Source organism: Cornus florida, unplaced genomic scaffold, assembly GCF_030987335.1.
Source record: "Cornus florida cultivar Cherokee Brave unplaced genomic scaffold, ASM3098733v1 CherokeeBrave_3.0.0_Hap2_Chr09, whole genome shotgun sequence".
Classification (NCBI taxonomy): domain Eukaryota; kingdom Viridiplantae; phylum Streptophyta; class Magnoliopsida; order Cornales; family Cornaceae; genus Cornus; species Cornus florida.
In genome coordinates, this window is record NW_026775579.1 from 66,562,182 (window position 1) to 66,586,238 (window position 24,057).

A 24,057-nucleotide genomic window follows, 5' to 3' on the forward strand; every position below is an offset into this window, starting at 1 on the left:
TGTAGGTAGCACTATCTCATCATAAAAATAAGTAGAAAATTAAATCTTCCCAGTACTTCTGATGAGCCATTCAGAATTTTTGTTGTCCCTTTGAACCTAGATCATGGGATCTTTAGTCAACTAGATTGGGTTTCCATTAAGATGACTCGTTATCTTTCGGCTTTAATCCCATTCCCCTCGATGAACTATACACCTGCTCTCTTGTTAAACCTTTTGTAAACGGATCCGCTAAATTATCTTTTGACCTGATATAATCTATTGAGATTATCCCACTTGAGAGCAATTATCTAATGGTATTATGTCATCGACGCATATGTCAAGACTTACCATTATATATATTACTTTGTACCCTTCCAATTGCTGATTGACTATCGTAATGTATACATATAGCGGGCATAGGTTTAGGCCAATTTAGAATATCTTCTAAGAAATTACGAAGCCACTCAGCTTTTTCACCATCATCCAAAGCAATAAATTCATATTCCATAAAGGATCTGGCAATACAAGTTTATTTTGAAGATTTCCAAGATATGGCACATCCTCCAATAGTAAAGATATAGCCACTTGTGGATTTAGAATCCTTTGTATCTGATATCAAATTAGCATCACTGTATCCTTCAAGTACTGCTGGATATCTAGAATAATGTAATCCATAACTTATAGTATATCTTAAATACCTTAGAACCCTGATTATTATAGTCCAATGGTTCTTTCCTGGATTACTTGTATATCTACTCAATTTATTAATGCAATGTCTGGTCGTGTGCAATTCATCAAATACATTAAGATTCCTATAATGCTAGAATACTCAAGTTGTGATATGCTAGGACCAGTATTTTTCGATAAATGAAGATTTACATCAACAGCAGTCTTTACAAGACTACTATCTTCCTTATTGAACTTTTCTAATATTTTCTCAATATAGTGAGATTGAGATAATACTAGACCATCTGATGTTATAGAAATCTTGATTTCTAGTATGACATCAGCTATACCTAAATCTTTCATATCGAAATTTTTGGTCAACATCTTTTTAGTAGTTTTGATTATAACATCATTACTACTCATTATTAACATATCATCTACATATAGGCACACAATGACATATCCATTTTGAGTGTTTTTCATATAAACACATTTATCACACTCATTAATTTTAAAGCCATTTGACAACATCACTTTCTTAAATTTTTCATGCCATGGTTTAGGTGTTTGTTTCAATCCATATAAGGATTTTACAAGTTTGCACACCTTCTTTTCTTTTCCTGAAACTATAAAACCTTCAGGTTGTTCCATATAGATTTCCTCCTTTAATTCACTATTCAAGAATGCAGTCTTAACATCCATTTGATGTATTTCTAAATTTTGCAATGCCGCAATAGCTAGTAACAATCTAATGGATGTTATTTTCGTGACTGGTGAATATGTATCAAAATAATCCGAGCCTTCCTTTTGTTTGTATCCCTTAGCAACAAGCCAGGCTTTATATTTATCAATTGAACCATCAGGCTTCATCTTCCTCTTGAAAATTCACTTATACCCTAAAGGTTTAGTACCAGGAGGAAAATTCACCAGCTCCCAAAGATGATTTTGCATGATGGATTCAATTTCACTATTTATGGCTTCTTTCCATAAAGGAGCTTCAGGAGAAGACATAGCTTCCTTATAGCCTTGTGGCTCATTCTCTAATATATATGTCAGAAAATTAGAACCAAATGACTTAGACGTTCTAGCTCTTTTACTATGTCTAGGTTCTTCCTTATTTTTGTCATCTATAGACTCTTGGTCTATATTCTCTTGTATATTGCTATTAGCAATATTATGATTTCTTTTAAGAGGATTTTTACATGGAAATATATGCTTAAAGAAATAAGCATTCTTTGACTCAATAATTGTATTGACATGGATATCATGAATGTCTGATTTATGCACAAGGAAAAGATATGCACTACTATTCTGTGCATAACCTATGAAAATACCATCAAAGGTTTTTGGTTATATCTTAACTTTCTTAGGAATAGGAACTGCAACCTTAACTAGACACCCCCATACTTTTAAGAATTTATAGGAAGGTTTTTAACCTTTTCATAATTCATAAGGGGTCACATTTATTTTCTTTTGAGGTATTTTGTTGAGAATATAATTAGCAGAAAGCAAAGCTTCCCCCCCACAAATTCTAGGTTAAACCAGAACTTATCAATATAGCATTCATCATTTCTTTTAAGGTACAGTTTTTGCGTTCAGCAACACCATTCTGTTGAGGTGAATAAGGAGCAGTAGTTTGGTGAATAATACCATGTTATGAGCAAATGTCAGCGAATGATGCTTCGTATTCACCACCTCTATCATTTCTAAACACCTTTATTTTTTGGCAAGTTGATTCTTAACCTCATTCTTGTAATGTTTAAACATTTTCAAGGCTTCATCTTTGCTTCTTAACAAGTATACATAACAGTATCTTGTGCAATCATCAATAAAAGTAATAAAATACTTTTTCCCGCTTCTCGTTGATACAGATTTAAAGTCACAGATATCACTGTGAATTAATGTCAGAGTTTCAGTACTTCGCTCTATAAAGTGAAATGATGTTCTAGTCAGTTTTGCTTCTACGCATGTTTGACATTTTTTATTTAAATCAATACTAAATTTAGGTATAGAATCTGTGTTAATTAATCTACGAATCGTATCATAATTAACATGTCCTAACTTACCATGCCACACATCAGATGACTCAATCATATAAGCAGAAGCATTCGCTTTATTATTATTAATAGCTTTGGGTACAACAGTCATTACATTGAATTTGAATAGTCCATCACTAAGGTACCCTTTGCCCACATACACCCCATTCTTAGTAAGCACAAATTTATCAGATACAAAGACCAGCTTAAACCCATTCTTGCTTAGGAGTGATCCAGAGACTAAGTTCTCCTTGATGTCTGGTACGTGTAGCACATTATTCAGAGTGATCTCTTTCCCCGAGGTCATCAACAGCTTAATTTTTCCTTATCCTTCAACCTTTGTAGTAGAAGAGTTCCCCATGTAGAGTTGTTCTCTATGATCTATAACTTCATAGCTTGTGAATATCTTCTTTTCTGTGCAAACATGACGAGTAGCCCTTGTGTCCACCTACCATTCTCTATTGTTGCTCACAAGGTTGATTTCAGAAACCACAGCTGAAAGATTTAGCTCTAACACATCAGCTGTCAACTTATCTTCCTCAGCAATGTGCACCTCAGTGGTCTTTTTCTTGGGGTTATGTTGTGCTTTGCGGCTACGACAGTGTTTAGCTCAATGTCCTAGCTTGCCGCATATGAAGAACTTCCCAGTGAACCTCTTGCAGTTTCCTTGGCTGGGACCTTCTCCAGAGTGCTTCCTCTTCTTATTTTTCTGTCTAGCTTCCACTACATTTGCCTTTGACACCATTGAAGAATTTTCGGCTTTCTTTTCAGATGTACGATTATCTTCTTCAATTCTTAGCCTGGCAATCAGGTCTTTGAACCCCATTTCCTTGCGCTTATACTTCAAGTAATTTTTGAAATCTTTCTAAGTAGGTGGCAGCTTCTCAATGATTGAAGCTATTTGAAAAGATTCACTCAAAGTCATCTTCTCAACATGTATCTCATGTAGGATCAACTGGAGCTCCTGCACTTGGCTCATGACTGTCTTTGAGTCTATCATTTTGAAGTCCAGAAATCGTCTGACACCACGAACTTCTTCAAGCCAACATCCTCTATTTTATACTTCTTGTTTAATGACTTACAGAGCTCTTTAGCAGTATTCATTAGACTGTACACATTATATAAAGTATTGTCCAATCCATTGAAGATGTAGTTCTTGCATAAGAAGTGTTCGTACTTCCATGCATCAACAGCTCTTAACTTTGTAATGTCAGTCTCACCCTCTTCTAGTACTGGGGTAGTCTCAGTTAGGTACTTGCTTAGATTCAGAGTTGTAAGGTAGAACATCATTTTCTGTTGCCACCTTTTAAACTCAGCCCCATTAAATTTTTCAGGTTTCTCCCCATGACTGACGGAAAGATTTGGCATAGTAGTACTTGTATTTGCCATTCGTCTGATTATATTAAATATACAGACCACGAGTCAAATTACAGTAATTATAACAGCAACAATAATAATTAAATAATTAATACTATAGTAAAGCGGAATCTGTCTTAAGATTGTTGTCCAAAATATGGTCTAAGTATATATATATATATATAATTATTATAAAATAATAATCTATATATATAATTACTTATTATATATAGTTTAATATAATAGAAAAAAAAAAAAAAAAAACTATAAATAAAGGAATCTTATTAAAAGTCGAAGTTAGAATTTGAATCTATATCCTTAAGACAGATTCGCCCCGTTATGGTGCTAACAAACTTAGTGGCGTCTATCTTCCATGATATACCGACTTGTCTTTCTTCGGTAGTAGCACTGCAAACCAAAAAAATAGGTGAACCGGCTCGGTGTAGTACTCTCTGACTCGAAGTTGGACTTGAGCTCACTGACTAAGGCTTGAACCCATAGACTAGAGCTCGAACCCATAGACAATTATAGAAGAAGAAAGAAGGAAGAAAATAATTCAGAAAAAGAAGAATGATTTTCTAAATTGGTGTGTTAGCGAATGACCCGAAAGGGAGGTATTTATAGGAAGCAAAGTGCCTTTTCGGGTATGGGTGCAACCATGGGTCATGTTGGTTCAGCACCAGTTGCAACCCTTTAGAAACCGACATAACTCTTTGGAAAATAGACGCAACCCTTTGGAAATAAATGCAACCCTTTGAAAAATAAAAAAAATAAAAAAAAAACTTTTAACTTAAATTCAAAAACCAACCACCCATTTAAATAAGCCCAGCCCAAAAATAAAGGCCCAATCTAAAATTCCATTTAGTAAAAAGATAATCGGACTTTAAAATTAGGTCCAAGCCCAAGCCCAAATCCCAAATTTGGCTTATTTAAATTATAATTGGTTTCAATATTTTTTTTTCCACGTGGGACAAACACTTTCCACATTTTGCATATCCATTTAGGCTTATCAAAACACCACACTTTGGAGCTAATTTCTCATTCACCCGAAAATGGATTTGAGAAAGTAAATATACCACGTTCATTTTCTTGCGGAAAGAAACGCGCTCGTCTGAACATCTGTAAAAAAAATTTAGCGGAATTTATTCCAAATCTCATCCAAAGTTTATGTTTTTAATGCCCTCGTTTCCAACAGATAATTGCTACTGATGAAGTTTTATGATCTTGCAAAAATTAGATCAAGTAGGCTGATTCCAACAAAAGGAACTCTAGACAAACCCTTCACAGCAAATCTAACGAAATTTTGATAAATTTTTCCAATTCAACATGTAATAGAAAGAGCTACAAAACCCTTTTCTTAGTGTATTTGATGTGAGAAATCAGTTGAAATTGAATTTCAAGTTGAACAGACCAAATTTCACAAACAAACTTGTGCAAGGTTTTAGCTATTGTATTTATTCAGAAATGATGCATATGTAATGCTACAACCAAGAATTGAGTTGCCAATATGAACAGTGTGGTGGCCCAATTTTCTTTTGTTTTCTGTTCCTTTTCTGGCCTTCTTGTTTTTTTTTTTCTTTCTATTTTCTAATATATCTATTTTATCACCATTTTATTTACTATACCGAAAGTAAAAGCATTCATGTTTTATTGCAACCCCAACTCATTACAACATTTTTCATGTATGGAGCTAATAAACTTGACACTAGAAGAAAAGTTGATTCAAGCAGTTCATATGAAATGACACATAGAAGACATATCCATTTCTTCTTTTTTAGTATTATTTATCTGCCACCTAAATGGATATATGGCTTTTAACAAATTTAAATGGATATATGGCTTTTATAAAGATCTTATTCCTCTAATTTTTTAGAAGAAATTTATATGCGCGCACGCTCGCTCGCGAAGGTTAAAAACTACATTCCCCTTCTTTTTCCTGCTTTTCCCTCCTTCCGATCAGAATAGAATGTAGCAGTTCCAGTAATTAGCAATAGAAGCACCATTAAATTCAACCCAAAACAGTCACTGAAATTGATATTTCTTCTGCCCATAAATGAACCAAGCAGACAAATATAGCAGTTCCATGATGTAGATTAACAAATGTGAAACAAAAGCTATTAATCTCTCTAAAAGTCAATTCACAGGCAAATTCACCAATCACTAATCACCACCCTGTAAGCCAAAATTTGTTGTTATATGCAATACTGTGGTGTTCAACTGCTCCGTGAACTGGAAATAGTGTATTCACTTTTAATTGTAGCCATAGGATATAAATTAGCCTTCTTTTCCTTATTTTAGTGAACTTATTTAATTTTTTCAATTATTATTAAATAAAAGAACAAAATTAGATACTTCATTAAAAGTGACGAAGATGAGTGAATATTATCTGTGGTAAGAGAAAAATGATGAGTTGGTTCTTCCTGTTGGCGAATGAGGGTTGTGAAGGAGAGATTGTGTGGCTTTCGTTTTGCTACAGTGTGTTATTGTAGTCCTCCAACATTCCACTACAGTGATTTCCATAAACGTCATTTTGGTGTTTATAAAATTGTGCCTTGGCTATAATGATCGTTTATGAGTGTTTAGAGAATTTATAAATAAAACAATTTTTAACAAACAAGTTTATCCTTTGGATTTGTTTAAATAAACAGTAAATATTAAACATAAACGATTACCAAACAAATCCATATTTATTTATTTATTTTTTTTCGAGTAATAGTACACAACATTATCCATAATTAATAATTTAATAGTCAATGAAAATAATAAAACATGTTAATTTATGTTCATTATTATGGGACTAATTGGGAACAAAATTCAAACACACAAACATAGGACCAGCCCACCTAACGCTTGGCCCAGTGCCTTAAACCTCTAGTTGTAACATACAGAGCTCCAACCAGCCACCAGGTTTAGGGCAACATTCTTCCTCCTTCACAGGGAAGTACTCATCTCTACACTCTTTGCTTTGATTGAAATCGTATTACATTTATATCTATATCTATATTATTATTAAATGTGCAAATCTATACTATTATATCTATATTAGTATTTATTTATTAATGTAAAAAAAGAGTTTTTACAAACAAAAAATTACCTAAAAATTATTTAAAGAGTTTAATTCAAATTACTAATTACCTAATAAAATTTATAAAAATTAATTTAAATAATTTAATTAAAATTACAAATTACCTAATAAAATTCATTTTTCTTGTCCCACATTGGTTTTAAGTAAAAGGATTACATAGAAGCCTCTTATAAAACTATAGACCTAAAGAAATAATTATCACACATTTCTTAGCCTTTTGGCTAAGATCAAGTGTAGTACAAAAATTTTTTGGGTCGGCCTTTTGGCTAACCTTTCTTGGTCTTTTGGTTAAAATCAAGTGTAATACTACTTTTTTGGCTTTTTGGCTTTCAGTATTTTTTTATTAATATAAAATTAATTTAAAAAGTTTAATTGAAATTACAAATTACCTAATAAAATTCATTTTTCTTGTCCCACATTAGTTTTAAGTAAAAAAGAATACATGAAAGTCTCTTATAAAACTACAAATCTAAAGAAATAATAATCATACATTTTTTCCGCCTTTTGGCTAAAGACATAATAATCACACCTTTCTTAATCTTTTGGCTAAGATCAAGTGTAGTACTAAATTTTTTTGGATCGGCCTTTTGGTTAACCTTTTTTGGTTTTTTGGCAAGGTTTTTTGGCTAAGATCAAATGTAGTATCAATATTTTTTTATTAATATAAAAAAAAAGTCTTTATAAACAAAAAATTACTTAAAAATTATTTTAAAAGGTTTAATTCAAATTACAAATTACCTAATAAAATTTATAAAAATTAATTTAAGGAGTTTAATTCAAATTCAAATTTCTTGTCTCATTTTGGTTTTAAGTAAAAAAGATTACATGAAAGCCTCTTATAAAACTATAAAGCTAGAGAAATAATAATCACGCCTTTTTCGGCATTTTGGCTAAGATCAGGTGTAGTACTACATCAAGTGTAGTACTACTTTCTCGACCTTAGTCTCAGTATTTCAGTATTTATTTATTAACATAAAAAAAGAGTTTTTATAAACAAAAAATTACCTAAAAATTATTTAAAGAGTTTAATTCAAATTACAAATTACCTAATAAAATTTATAAAAATTATTTTAAAGACTTTAATTCAAATTACAAATTACCTAATAAAATTCATTTTTTTTGTCCCACATTGGTTTTAAGTAAAAAAGATTATATGGAAACCTTTTATAAAACTATAGACTTAAAAAAATAATAAGCACACCTCTCTCGGCCTTTTAGCTAAGATCAAGTGTAGTATTAAATTTTTTTTGGGTTGGCCTTTTGGTTAAGATCAAGTGTAGTACTACTTTCTCAAACTTTTGGCTTTGAGTATTTATTTATTAATATAAAAAAAGAGTTTTTATAAACAAAAAATTGCCTAAAAATTATTTAAAGAGTTTAATTCAAATTACAAATTAACTAATAAAATTCATAAAAATTAATTTAAAAAGTTTAATTCAAATTACAAATTACTTAATAAAATTCGTTTTTCTTGTCCTACATTGGTTTTAAGTAAAAATGATTACATAGAAACCTCTTATAAAACTATGACCAAAAGAAATAATAATCACACCTTTCTCGGCCTTTTGGATAAGATCAAGTGTAGTACTAAATTTTTTTGAGTCGGCCTCTTGGCTAACCTTTCTTGGTTATTTGGCTAAAATCATGTGTAGTACTACTTGCTCTGCCTTTTGGCTTTGAGTATTTATTTATTAAAATTAAAAAAAAAAAGAGTTTTTATAAACAAAAATTACCTAAAAATTATTTAAAGAGTTTAATTCAAATTATAAATTACCTAATAAAATTTATAAAAATTAATTTAAAAAGTTTAATTCAAATTACAAATTACATAATAAAATTTATTTTTCTTAACCCACATTGGTTTTAAGTAAAAAAGATTATATGGAAGACTCTTATAAAATTATAGACCTGAAGAAATAATAATCACACCTTTCGCGGCCTTTTGGCTAAAATCAAGTGTAGTACTAAATTTTTTTGAGTTGGCCTTTTGGCTAACCTTGCTTGGTTTTTTGGCTAAGATCAAGTGTAGTACTACTTTCTCGACCTTTTGGCTTTCAGTATTTATTTATTAATATAAAAAAATAGTTTTTATAAACAAAAAATTACCTAAAATTATTTAAAGAGTTTAATTCAAATTAAAAATTACCTATTAAAATTCATTTTTCTTGTCCCACATTGATTTTAAGTAAAAAGGATTATATGGAAGTCTCTTATAAAACTATAGACCTAAAGAAATAATAATTACACCTTTCTCGACCTTTTGGTTAAGATCAAGTGATGTACTAAATTTTTTTGAGTTGGACTTTTGGCTAACCTTTCTTGGTCTTTTGGCTAAGATCAAATGTAGTACTATTTTCTCGACCTTTTGGCTTTCAGTATTTATTTATTAATATATAAAAAAGAGTTTTTATAAATAAAAAATTACGTAAAAATTATTTAAAGAGTTTAATTCAAATTTCAAATTACCTAATAAAATTCATTTTTCTTGTCCCACATTGGTTTTAAGTAAAAAGGATGAGTTTAATTCAAATTTCAAATTACCCAATAAAATTCATTTTTCTTGTCTCACATTGATTTTAAGTAAAAAGGACTACATGGAAACTTCTTATAAAACTATATGACTTTTTGGCTAAGATCAAGTGTAGTACTAAATTTTTTTGGGTCCGCCTTTTAACTAACCTTTCTTGGTCTTTTGGCTAAAATCTAATGTACTACTATTTTTTCGGCCTTTTGGCTAACCTTTCTCGGCCTTTTGACTAATCTTACTTTCTTGGCCTTTTAAATACGCAAAGAGTTTCAGTCTTTCAGTATTTATTTATTAATATAAAAAATGAGTTTTTATAAACAAAAAATTACCAAAAAATTAATTAAAGAGTTTAATTCATATTACAAATTAACTAATAAAATTTATAAAAATTAATTTAAAGAGTTTAATTCAAATTACAAATTATCTAATAAAATTCATTTTTTTTGTCCCACATTGGTATTAAGTAAAAAAGATTACATGGAAGCCTCTTATAAAACTATAGACCTAAAGAAATAATAATCATACTTTTCTCGGCCTTTTGGCTAACCTTTCTCGGTCTTTTGACTAAAATCAAGTGTAGTATTACTATATCAGCCTTTTGGCTAACATTTTCAAATTATAGAAAGTCTAAAAATTATTACCTAATAAAATTCAAATAAAATATAAAAGTTATTACCTAATAAAATTCAAATAAAATATTTATTAAAACTCTAACACGAAATACATTTCAAATATAGAAACTTTAAAAATTAATACCTAATAAAATTCAAATAAAATATTTATTAAAACTCTAACACGAAATATATTTCAAATTATAGAAATCTAAAAAAAAAAAAGAGTTTCTATAAAACTCTAAAAATTATTACCTAATAAAATTCAAATTACCTATTTTATCTATTTGTTGTTTCTAAAAAAAATTGTACTCTCTCTATATATATATAAGTATTTTTTTGCCTTGCTACATAAAGTATATTTCAAATTATAGAAACCCTAAAAATTATTACATAATAAAATTCAAATAAAATGTTTATTAAAACTCTAACACGAAATATATTTCAAATTATAGAAACTCTAAAAATTATTATCTAATAAAATTCAAATAAAATATAAAAATTATTACCTAATAAAATTTAAATAAAATATTTATTAAAACCCTAACACGAAATACATTTCAATTTCTATATGTCAAATTATATAAACTCTAAAAATCATTACCTAATAAAATTCAAATAAAATATTTATTAAAACTCTAATACAAAATATATTTCAAATTATAGAAACTCTAAAAAAGGGTTTCTATAAAACTTTGAAAATTACTACCTAATAAAATTTAAGTTATCTATTTTATCTATTTGTTGTTTCTAAAAGGATCTATACTCTCTCTATATATATGTTACACATGTGGCAATCAACACCTACAAAGGTAAATTATCATACAAATTGATATTATTTACATTATATATTATTAAATAAATCTATAATAACAAATTTTTACAAATAACAATGTATATTCCAGGCTTATCTCTTCAAACACAAAATTGATCTACATTGCATATTAATATGGATATTGAAAGTGTCAAAGAATTAATATATTGATTTGTTATTTGTTGTAACTTCTTTTACGTTATATATACACTATTTGTAGAAAGAGAACATGTTATTTATTTATTTATTTATTTATTTAATTAATTATTTTACAAGATAATTTATATGTGGACAGGTCCAAAGAGAACATAAGTAACAAAGATATAACAAGTTTGATTTCCAGTACAAAAGATCAAAAATTCAATGATGCTAAAAAGTCAAACTTCAAGACATAATAGGAAAATCTACAATGTCCTTTGAGGTATTAAATTTCAGTATATTTCTTAATCTTTCTTAATTGTGTATCACATTTTTATATTCAACTTATGTATTGAGAAGTTATATTTTGTTGCACAACCTGTAGAAAACAAATTACTCTTTCGAAACAATAATTGAAAATGTTGTCAATGATCACGAACCATTGTACAACGCGTATGAGAAATGCAACAAGAAAATTAAAATTGAAAAAGATAAAGTATACTGTCCTCGATGCAACACAACAGACCCAAAATGCTTTCAAAAGTATTATTATATCTTAAAATTAATCTTATTATTGTATTTATTTCAATGGTTTAATAATATTACAAATAGATAATTCTTTGTCTTTACTCATGTGCAGATTCATGATGATAATTAAAGTGCGAAGTGTGGAACATATTGGAACACTTGCAACCCTAACAGTGTTTAATGATTGCCAAACATTAATAAATTGTTCACTAGAAGTTTACTACAATTACAAATTGAGGTAATTTTTCATCCTTATTCATAAAATTTTAATTAAATTAAAAAAATATTTACTTCAATTTCTCAATAGTTCTAAATTTTCAATAGCTCTAAATTATATTTGTTCTTTTTGTAAGACATGGATGAATTTAGCAACAAAGTGACAAGCTGCAAAGGAAATTTTTTTCTCTTTCTCGTGAAAACAAGTCGTGAAAACAAGTCGTGAAAACTTATTCTGCGGTGGAAGAATTAAAACAATTGACACTTGACAATGATTCATTTCATGAAGAAATGAAATATGCAAAAAAGATAAAGATTGAGAAATAAATAATTTAAGAATACTTTTATTTTTAAACAGTTATAGTTTTGGAGTTTCTAATATATTTTGTTTCTTTTGAGGTGACAATTATTACAATCTAAAAATTGTTGGTACCCTTTCAAATTATATAATATATAGAATTTTTATATAGTATTTATTTATGAATATTTTGTAAATTATAGTATTTTATTTTCATATATTTTTTAAATGTTTATAGTTTTCATTCATATATCAATGGAAAACTTTATTTTGTTTCTTTTGAGGTGACAATTATTACTCTTTAAGGCATTCTAGGCCTGAAACTGTTTTGCCTAATTTTTTTTTATTTTTTTATAAACAATTAAAAATATATATGAAAATATATATTATATAAGTTAGAAAACATTTATCATGTACATCACACGTGCCTTTTATTAGTATATATATATATATATATACACACACACACACATCACTGTGTTTCTTTAAGAAATGACTATATATATCTACAAAAGTCTCGTCTCTCTTGCTCTCAAGAACTCTTCACATCTCAACAAAACCCCAATCTCCCTTTTCTCTATCCTCTTCTTCTCTTCCTCTCCAAAAACCCCCCATTGCGGTGGCTGATTACTTGATTGAGAAATACATTTTTCTCTTAAAACTACTTCAAAAGTCTCTTCCGTCGTAACGTATCTGAAAAGGCCTGAAGAGACCGAATCGATTCTTTCATTTATCGAGGAAAGTGGTTTTTCGGATACCTATCTTGAGCATGTCATCAAAAAACGTTCTTAAAGTTCTCTCTACAAATCTTGAGCGCACCATCAAACCCAAATTCAAGTTTTTTCAAGACTTGGGTTTTTCTTCTAGTGATGTTGTGAAAATTGTTTCGTCTAAGCCACGAATTCTAACTGGTAGCGTTAATAATCAGCTTAGCCCATTGATTTTAGCATTGAAGAGTGTTTTGGGTTCAAAATATGGATGATGTGTGTAGGGTTATAAAGAGATCTGGGTGGTTTTTGATGAGTGATTTGGCGAAAACTATGATACCTAATATTGAATTTTTGAAGAGTTGTGGTATTAGTTCTTCGAATAACTCAATGTGTCTATAACTACCCAAGGTTTTTCTTGTATAAACCGACGAGGATTAGAGAAATAGTCAAGAGGGTTGATGAGATGGGCTTTAACAGGGACTATAATATGTTTCTTCATGCCATTTGGGTTATTAGTTCGATGAGTAGAGAGAATTGGGAGTTGAAATTAGAGCTCTTTAAGAGTTTGGGGTTTTCAGAAGACGACATTTTGTCAGTTTTTAGGAAACAGCCTATGGCATTTGCTGTGTCAAAGAGGAAAATTAAGGCCATAACACAGCTTCTCCTTAACACTGGCAAATTTGACATCTCATTTGTTGTTAAGAACCCAAATTTACTTATTCTCAGTGTTGAAAATAGGCTTAAACCGCGGTTAGGAGTTATGAAGGTTTTGGAAAGGAGGAATTTGCTTCTTAAAATGCCAAATTTGAGGACTGTATTCCAGATGACTGATAAGAAGTTCTTGGAGAAATATGTAGTCCCTTATTCAGATGGAGTAGGTGAATTATTCGTGGTTAAGAAGGCCTCATTAACAGTAGAAATATGTGCTTAAAATCATGACATCCTTTGTGACTTCATGATTTAACACCTAGAGGCAGGTTGAGACTGAATTTTTTTTCCTAAAAACAACGACTTAGTGGCATAGCATGGCAAGTAAGGAGGTACACTTTTGCACTAGATATTCACATTTTTTTTTCTTGCATTCATATGGTGTACAACTCTGAGAAACTGTAACGACCCAAAACTAAATACCAATTAAAAATAATTTTAAAAAAAATTCGGCATGACCCCTGCAAAAAAGGGTCCTAAAACAACTTACTTAAATGCATAAAAATGCATACGGCCTCTCTTGGACCTTCAAAAATTTACCTAACATGTCCCAACACAATGCAAATAATACATTTCTTTCATTCATTCATTATATCTCAACATTGTTCAGTTTATGGTGGAACACTTACATGCTATTTAATCAAAATATCATAATTACAGTTCCAAAAATATAATTACAACAACAAGAGTCTATAAGTCTCAGTACGGAATACAACATGCTAAGTTTTACAAAAATAGTGGGACTTAGCTACAAAAATAACAAAATGATCATCTAATCCATGCGAAACCTATGGTGAAACATCATCCGCCACTTCATTCCCATTTCCTGAAAAATGTTAAAATGAAGGGGTAAGCATAAGCTCAGTAACAAGTGCCTAAGGCACACCTCTTTAGACCCCGTGAATCCACACAATGAATAGGAATAAAGAAATTGGGATCATACCATGCCGGGAAAAAAAATATAACCACAATACCACTTCATTAATCCGATACCACAAATGAATATGCCATGTAATGATATGCCATGCCATGTAATGTCACTCCCCATTTTTCAAAACCATTTCCATCATCATTTTCAAAACGTTAGTGAACCCGTCCCATCGCAACTCTATGGCAACATGAGAGGAGGATTGGCCACTGTCCCTGACCCATGGCAACTCCTTGGCGTCATTTGGGGCCCAGGTAACTCAACTCCACTAAGGCGATCTCTCTAAGCCTCACTTACGCCATGGTCCCAGGCAACTCCTAGGCGGCCGGGTTTTTCACAAAAACATTTTCAAAACCTTTCCCAAAAGCTCATTTCTTTCTTTCAAAACAACATTCAACATTTCTTCCCAATGAAATGCATGTATGCTTCATATTTTCATGCCATGCCAATATTTATCAACACACATGTAATTTCAAACTCATGCCATTTTACATGCTTTACAAGAATTTCAAAGAAATTATCACATTACTTACATTCAACAATAAGTTAACAAGATTTAAGCATGTAAGACAAAAATCCTATATCATTCAAGTCTGCTATTACACATAATGTCAATTAAAACACATAGTCATATAATTCATTTAGAACAATTTAATCATTTACAAGAAGATCAACACAAAATATCATGCTAATTAGCAAAAATCAAGAAGGAAATTCACTAAGGTGCAAGAAATTGTACATTATGAACCCTTACCTCTAAATAGCCTAAAGCCCCAATTTTCACCTTAAACCCTAGGATTTAGAGATCCTTCAAATGATGGCCAAATGGAGATTGGCCTAAATCAACTAGTAGACCTCGTCGCGGGCTTCAAGTTGCCGCAAACGGCACTTAAAAATACTAAATAGTGAATGAGAGATCAAGCTTAAGTGATGTGGAAAAGAAAACAAAAAACTAGAACCAGTGAGAGAGAGAACTATTGCGAACAGAGAAAGAAAAATGAATGAAAAATAAGAAAAAAAAAAAAAAAAAAAAGAGGTCTTGCTCACTTATGATAAGGGTGGGCTCCACCAACTTTTCCATTTAATATATATAAAAAATAAAGCATAACATTACATTCTCCCTAACTTTAAAAGATTTCGTCCCTGAAATCAAGCCATACCTGGGGGGGAAAACAACTCTAGATACTTAGAGCGAACCTCCTATTCAAGCTCCCAAGTAGCCTCATTCACGCCGTGATGCTTCCATGGAACCTTTACCAATGATATCGTCTTGTTCCTCAACACCTTCTGCTGTGTGTCAAAGATCTGAACTGGTCCCTCCTCGTAGGAAATATCCTCATTAATGTCCACATCAACCCAACTCGAAAACATCGATACATAGAAAACATTGTGGACCCTGTCCAACTGTGGTGGCAAAGCAAGTCTGTAAGCAACCTCTCCTACCCGGTCTAAGATCTCAAAAGGTCCAATGAATCGTGGCGATAACTTGCCACTCTTCCTGAACCGCAACAACCCCTTCCGTAGAGAAACCAGAAGAAAAACATGGTCTCCCACCTTAAAAGATAGCGGTCGTCTCCGCCTATCCGTATAACTCTTTTGTCGGCTCTGAGCTGTAAGCAATCTCTGTCTGATTAGCTTAATCTTCTCAGTAGTCTCAAGTACAATGTCCGGTCTTAGGGAGGCTATCTCGCCCACCTCAGTCCAACAAACAGGAGACCTATAAGGTCTACCATACAATACCTCAAATGGAGCCATCTGAATATTCGCCTGATAATTATTGTTGTAGGCAAACTCAATATGCGGTAGATGATCTTCCCAACTACCACCCAAGTTAAGTGCATATGCCCGAAGCATATCCTCCAAGATGTGGATGGTACGCTTCAACTGGCCGTCCGTCTGTGGATGAAATGCCGGACTAAGATGCAACGCTTCAACTGGCCGTCCGTCTGTGGATGAAATGCCGGACTAAGATGCAACGCTGACCCAAACGCTGCTTGAAGTCCTTCCCAGAACTTCAAAGTGAACTTGGCATCCCTGTCCGAAACAAAAGTTACTGGAACTCCATGCAACCTTACAATCTCCTTCACATAAAGAGCACCAAGTGCCTCCGCATCATCTGTTGCCTTAATAGGCAAAAAGTGAGCCATCTTGGTCAATCTATCAATGATGACCCATACGGCCTCGTTGCCTCTCCCTGACCTTGAAAGACCTGTCACAAAATCCATAGCAATCTGCTCCCATTTCCACTGCGCTACAGGCAATGGTTGTAATAAACCAACTGGTCTCTGATGCTCGGCCTTCACCTGCTAACAAGTAAGGCATCTAGCCAAAAACTATGCAACATCTTTCTTCATTCCGTTCCACCAATACTGACGTCTCAAAATGTGATACATTTTAGTACCACTTGGATGAACTACAAAGCGGACAATGTGAAACTCCCGTAAAACGTCCTCACGACAAACTGTGGGAACAACCAATAAACCCTTAAACCGTAGACCTCCATCTACATGCAAGGTCCAATCGTTCACTGTCTCACCACCCGAGATCAAAGTGTGAATGGCATCCAAATCTGGATCCTGTCTCTGTGACTCAATCACTCGTTTGACAAGAGTAGGCTAAGTCACAAAACTAAACAAGAATGCCGACTCACTACAACCATCATCATCAAAACACTACAATCCCATTTCTGCCAAATTCTCAAGCATCTTCCATTTCCGAATGGCCAAACTAGCCAAAGTTCCACGAGATTTTCGGCTTAAGGCATCTGCTACTGCTACCACGTTTGCCTTGCCCGGATGATACTGCAAGTCAAAGTTGTAATCTTCCAAGAACTATGATATCCCTCGATTCTAGGGCTACGGGTGATCAAGTTCGAGCACAGATCCGAGAAATACTAGAAAATTAATATTTAAACAAGCAGGAATACAAAAGAATTAAGAATAAAATAATAGGCTGAAAAAAATTCTAAATATTATAAATCCTCAAAAGATTATACATTAATATAATTCAATCTTTCCAATCCGAACTGATGAGCGTTGAAAAGTGCATATTTAAACCCCTTAAGCTTAGGTATTCTAAAACCTTTATCTATCTTATTTTCTCGCTTTAGATTGATTTCGTGTTATTTCCATTTTCAGGTACTTATCCCCAAAATAAGCTAACTCAGCCAAATAAGAGCAGAAATGAAGCAATTCTGAGATGAATCAAAGAAAGGAGCAAAGTAGAGCAAAAGGAAGCAAAATGTGGAATTTCAGCAACTTCGATTGACCTCAAGAAAGGTTCGATTGATTCAACTTTCATCAATCTCAGCACTTCAAGATGGATCTGAGCCATGTTTGTCCCTATTCAAATATCTCAAAGTTCGATTGATCCAACTTGATTCTCTGATCGATCGAACTATCTTGTCCTTATCCAAATGATTGATCTTATCCAAACTGTACCACCCTACCAACCACTTTTGTCCTTTTCCCAAAAATATCTTCAAAATATCTCAGATTCATTTTTATCTAAAAAGGCGCCGCCATTGAGGATCGATCCAACTTAAGTTCGATAAATCTCAACTACATTCGATTGATCTCACCACAAGTTCGATCGATCGAACTTCCCAAATCTCGAGAAAATCTAAATTCCAGCTCATTAAAAGTTGTCTCATATCCAATCATTGGAGGAATATTGGGTGTACGAGCCCAGCTCATTTGGGGTGATTTTTAACCTACCTATATAAGGAATATGAGCCATTTTTAGAGATATGCTTGGAGAGGTGGGAGAGATATACTTAGACGCATAGAGAGGAGGCTAGAGACACAAGCTTGGAGATCTTCCATTAACCAAGAAGAGGAGCAATCTCTACCATGGAGTTAGCCCTTGAGGGTTGGGAGACACCATCTATGAGTGGCTAGACATCCTTTTGGGGCTAGAGTTAGCCTTAAGCATGTTTTCTATATCTTGATTTATGTATTTTTGAGGGGATTTGTATTGTTATACATGTTTTGACACTTTTATATATATAGATCTTGTTTATTCAATGATTTGTATGGTTTAATGCTTCTAATTGATCATTTCATTCTATCCATATGTCTATGTATGCTAGAATAGATGTTCATGTGTTTGTCTCTATTTCTTGTGCTATTGATGCATGTCTATGTGTATTAATGCTATAGATCTAGAGATTGTCAAGACATAGTGCTTAATGGAATGTTCTTGTGGCTTATTTGATGGTTCATTCTCATTTCTTGATGGATTGTACCTCTCCATTAGTTTAATTTCATGTCATTAGCTTAATTGAAGTTTAGATGTTAAATAGGAGGACAATCCATGCTTGTTGTTTGATGTTCCATACTTATGAATGTAAGTGGCATATTTCTCTAATTTTGTGTTGTGTTTAGATTGTGAGCTTAAAAAGGAATTAATGGCTTAGTTTGATATATTGTGCTATTCATTGTGTTGTCTAGACAATATATACTTAATTGGTTATCCATGCTTGTTGAAACAACCACACACACCATTATTACAATATATGTTTTCCCCCTCATTAATCATTTATTAAGGATATAGAAGAGTTATGCTTAGTGGTGATCTCTAAACCCCAAGATTTCTCTCTCTCTTATTTTACCTCTATTACATTATTGTTTACTTTAGTTTAAATTGCATCTTAGTGTAATTCAACCACCAACCAATCTTTTGATCACTCAACCTACTAACCCTAATCTTGATTCCACAACCTAACATGACCCCGCAATCCCTACTTGCCCTAACTATATTTTTAGTGAAAGGTAGTAGTGACAAATTATAAATGTAGAACTTGGTTACACTCATCTTAGTCCACTTATATGCAAATATGGTTGCACCGCGAAGAGCAACACCACGTATAACTCGAGAATCAATCCAGTGACCCTTAATAATCCCAAATGAAAATAAATTACAGAACCAAAATTCAAAACCAAAATATGAAAAGAAATCCTACATAGTCGGAAAAGTGGGTCACTGTATCTACTTCATCACGATCAAGCTCTAAGCCTGGTACTGACGAACACCTGAAAAATAAGAGTGGATCAGGTCCACATACAAATTCCATCCTACTACAATCCACACATAAACCCGATACGCAGATACATCATAGATAGCTCGGTAATAACAAAAAATAGTCCATATAGATATAGATACACACTATAGGATGCTCACTAGCCTATAGTGTAGTTCAGCCTGAATAGAAGGTAACTTGTAAATCACATATTACGGTGTGCATGTGCCCTAGACCTATCAGGGAACATCAGCAATATCCAGTTACTCATCATTTACGATATATGCACCCTAACCATGATCCTGAGACTCAAGCTCATATCACGGTACCATAAGTATATATATAAATCCTTCATAATATAAAAAAAATAAAACAAACATCCGATATGCCGTTCAACTGTTTTAGTTGACAGGACATGCATCCATATAGGATTTAACTGTTTTAGTTAATCCATTCCGTATATATGAACATGTAGGACTTAGCGTTTTGATCTAATCCATCTCCAATATGCCACCGTCCCATACCGATGCATATAATACATATGATTCATAAATGATGCACACTCATTTGAACATCAAGTATATCCAGAAACCAACATAATAGAAATCAGATATAGACAAGATCCTATCATACATCCAGTATATGATTATAATCACAGAACCTCCGTTTAAATTGCTAGAGTAAAGATACACAATTTAAACTATCCATATCCATTCAATTGACAAAATAGAAATTATAATCGTTCATCAATTTAAAATTCATAGCATGTTATAATGATAATCAGAAGTATTAAATGAGCACATTATACCAAAATCTCAAAAAAAAATCCTTTTATACTATTCCATTAAATTTACTAAACAAGACTAGCAATTTAAACCTTCCACAATCCTTAACAGCACGCAAATTATTATATAAATTTTATGATGTCCCTTTAATCCTTAATTATGAATCCAAAGCATGATATAGTGATACTCAGCAGTATAAACTGAGCACATACACTCCAATCCTAAAAGTACATTCTTATCAGTCTGTTCAATTTGCTAAAACAACCACTATTAACAAAGCTTCAATATTCCGTGACAACATGTAAATTATTATTTAATTTCATGAAGTCTGTTAACACAGTATAAATCAACATTCCTGGCCTTCATTAAATTATATATATATATCATTTATATAAAATCCAAAACATAACTCTCATACTAGTCCATTTAGGTTGCTCAACAAACTAGAAACCAAGTCTTCCTCCTCACTTGATAGCATACATATTTATCTTTAAAAATTCAAGATGTCCCTTAAGATTAGCACACTAGCATATACTAACTGTTTTAAGGTTTTAACAAGTTAATTTTAAACATTTAAAACCCCCCTTCACTTTCCAGAAATCACATTCAAGCCCCTGGAACCAAAAACTTTCAGAAAAACACCTAGTAGGAGTGCACCAACAGGCTCTCTCCCTGAGAGCTCAGCTTCTCCGCCTCTTTTCTTTTTCTTCGCTTCCAGCGAAGTTCCAAGTCTCTGTCCCAATTGTTTTTAAACTTCTTAGGGTCCAATTTAAATCCAAATCGTCCTAGAAACTCCTCACATTCCCTTATGATTTAATTTACCAAAGTTTAAAACCTAATCGAAACAGTTTATGCAAGAGAAGCAATTTCAGTTACAAAACGTAAAACAGTTTTCAGTCTATCTATCATGCATAAACATCCGTTTTAAAATTAAATTAGAATCCCTGGAGACTATAAAGAATGCATAGAACACAAGTTTACGGGAAGGAGATAAAATAAAACTTATCTTTAGGTTTCGGTTTGAAACCTTTCAACGTCGTCTCTAAATTCTCTGACGACTGCCGACTACCGGTAAACCTCCTATTGCTCGGTTTCAATCCCACAAGCCATCCCTTCCTTCCTCCTTGGTATGACCTTCAGTCCATGGCTGAAATCCTAACTAGTTCTCACAGTTTCCTCTCAAGCTCCCCTCTGTTTTTCCCTCTCAAGCACTATTATGTGAATAGGGTTTTCAAACCCTAGCAGACATATACTATTCTATATATATAGGCTTTTATTAAACCTACTTCTAATTCCAACCAAATTTTAAGTCGGCTACCATAACCTCATAACATAAAAACCCTAAACCTAAACTATATACGACACATACAAATTATAATCAATTAAGTCATACAAGCCATCAAATAAAACACGTCAATTAAAACACCAATTAATCAAATAAATAAATTAAATAACAATTAAACAATTAATTTAAAATAAATAAACAATAAACCAATTAAACACATAGCCAGATAATCACATTTAAATGCACATAAAACAAATAATCAATTAACCCATTAAAATGCACATAATACAAATAATTAAATTCCAATTATATCCTTTTGAGAATTAGGGGTATTACAAGAACTCAACCCATCGCCTATGTCTATTGTTCAAGTCCTTTTGGGAGAAAAAGTATTTGAGACTTTTGTGATCCGAGAACACCTCGAATCTCTCACCATACAAGTAATGTCTCCAACACTTCAAGACAAATATAACTGCCGCTAACTCTAAATCATGAGTAGGGTAGTTAAGCTCGTGAGTCTTCAACTGTCGAGACCCATAAGCCACCATTCTACCATCTTGCATCAACACACATCTTAAACCATCCCGTGAAGTGTCACAATAAATCACGTAACCCAAGTCATGCTTAGGTATCACCAACACTGGAGTTGTAGTCAATCTTGTATTCAACTCCTGAAAAGATGACTCACAGGCTTCATTCCATGCAAACTTAATCCCTTTCCGGGTTAAACGGGTTATAGGCGCTGCCAAGCGAGAAAAATACTTCACAAATCTTCAGTAGTAACCTGCTAAACCAAGAAAACTACAGATTTCAAACACATTCTTGGGTTGCTCCCAATTCAGAACTGCCTCTATCTTTGATGGATCAATCGATACTCCACCTTTTGAAACAACATGCCTCAAAAACTTCACCTTTTGTAGCCAAAATTCACACTTCTCATATTTGGCATACAATTGGTGCTCCCGTAAAATCTGCAATACAATACTCAAATGGATCTCGTGCTCCTCCCAAGATAGTGAATACACAAGAATGTCATCCACGAAAACTACCACAAACTTGTCCAAGTAATCGTGAAAGACGCGGTTCATCGAGTCTATGAATACCGCTGGAGCATTAGTCAAGCCAAAAAGGCATAACAAGGAATTCATAGTGTCCATACTGTGTGCAGAATGCTGTCTTTGGGATATCCTCATCCCTAACCCGCAACTAATAATAGCTTTACCTCAAGTCAATCTTCGAAAAATAACTGACTCCCCTCAACTGGTCAAACAAATCATCTATCCTTGGCAAATGATACTTATTCTTGATGGTGGCATGATTCAACTTCCGGTAATCAATGCACAACCTCAAAAAACCATCTTTCTTCTTAGCAAGCAAGACCGGTGAGCCCCACGGTGACACACTCGGTCGGATGAAACCTTTCATCCTTAAATCATTAAGCTGCCTCCTCAATTCTTCTAATTCAACTGGTGCTATATGATACGGTGCCATAAAAATCGGCGTGGTACCGGGCATTAAATCAATGGTGAACTCCACTTCTTGGTGTGAAGGCAACTCTGTCAAATCCTCTGGAAAAACATCCAAAAAGTCACGAACAACTGCCGAATAACCCCTTTCCACAATATCATCTTCTTCGGCTAAAAGACTAGCCAAGAAGTAATCACCACAACTCCGTCTATGAACTCTATAAAATGATGAAGTGTGGGAATCACTCTGATCTCCCACGAAAAAGAAACAGTCTCCCTCAGGAGTGCAAACTGTGACTCTACCTCTAAAATAGTCGATCGTGGCACGAAAGGAAGCTAACCGATCCATCCCGAGAATGACATCAAAGCTAGTCATCTCCAGGAGAATGAGGTCAAACACAAAAGTCCGTCCAGCTGTCACGATGGAACAATTCCTCTCAACTCGGCTCAAATACACTAAAACCTCAACTGGCGTATCAACACACAACGCCTGATCCATGAAACTGACCTCTAACCCCGATGCAAGTGCAAAGGATGATGAAATGAGGGAATGAGATGCACCAGAGTCAAAGAGAACACAAGCCCAAGAACTAAACACTGAAAATATACCTTGGAGAACTGATGGACCAGAATATGCATCGGCCTGAGCAAGTGCAAAAACACGTCCCTGTGGTGCCTATGCCTGAGAACTGCCAACCTGAACACCTGACTGTTGTACTAACATAATAGGAGTATCCCTCCTAACTGGCTGTGAACCCTGAAAGGACATGGTAGACTGTGGTGGTGGTGATTTGAAACCTAACTGAACTGTAGCCGACTGTGACTGCCTCTGTTGTGACCCTCTACCACTACCGGTGCCTGCTCCATGATTAGGACAATTCTTAAACTTATGGCCCTGCTG

At 32.9% G+C, this 24,057-nt stretch overlaps 1 protein-coding gene across 1 annotated transcript; it reads left to right on the forward strand.

Moving 5' to 3' along the window:
• The first annotated feature begins 13,427 nt into the window (after window positions 1-13,427).
• LOC132272746 (uncharacterized) lies at window positions 13,428-13,895 on the forward strand. The gene has a single exon (XM_059773839.1). It carries the CDS (start codon window positions 13,428-13,430, stop codon window positions 13,893-13,895), a length of 468 nt encoding a protein of 155 aa, XP_059629822.1.
• The last annotated feature ends 10,162 nt before the right edge of the window (window positions 13,896-24,057 follow it).

Excerpts from the sequence above, each read along its gene's own strand:
- LOC132272746 (XM_059773839.1), top strand. The coding sequence starts at position 13,428 with ATGGGCTTTAACAGGGACTATAATATGTTTCTTCATGCCATTTGGGTT.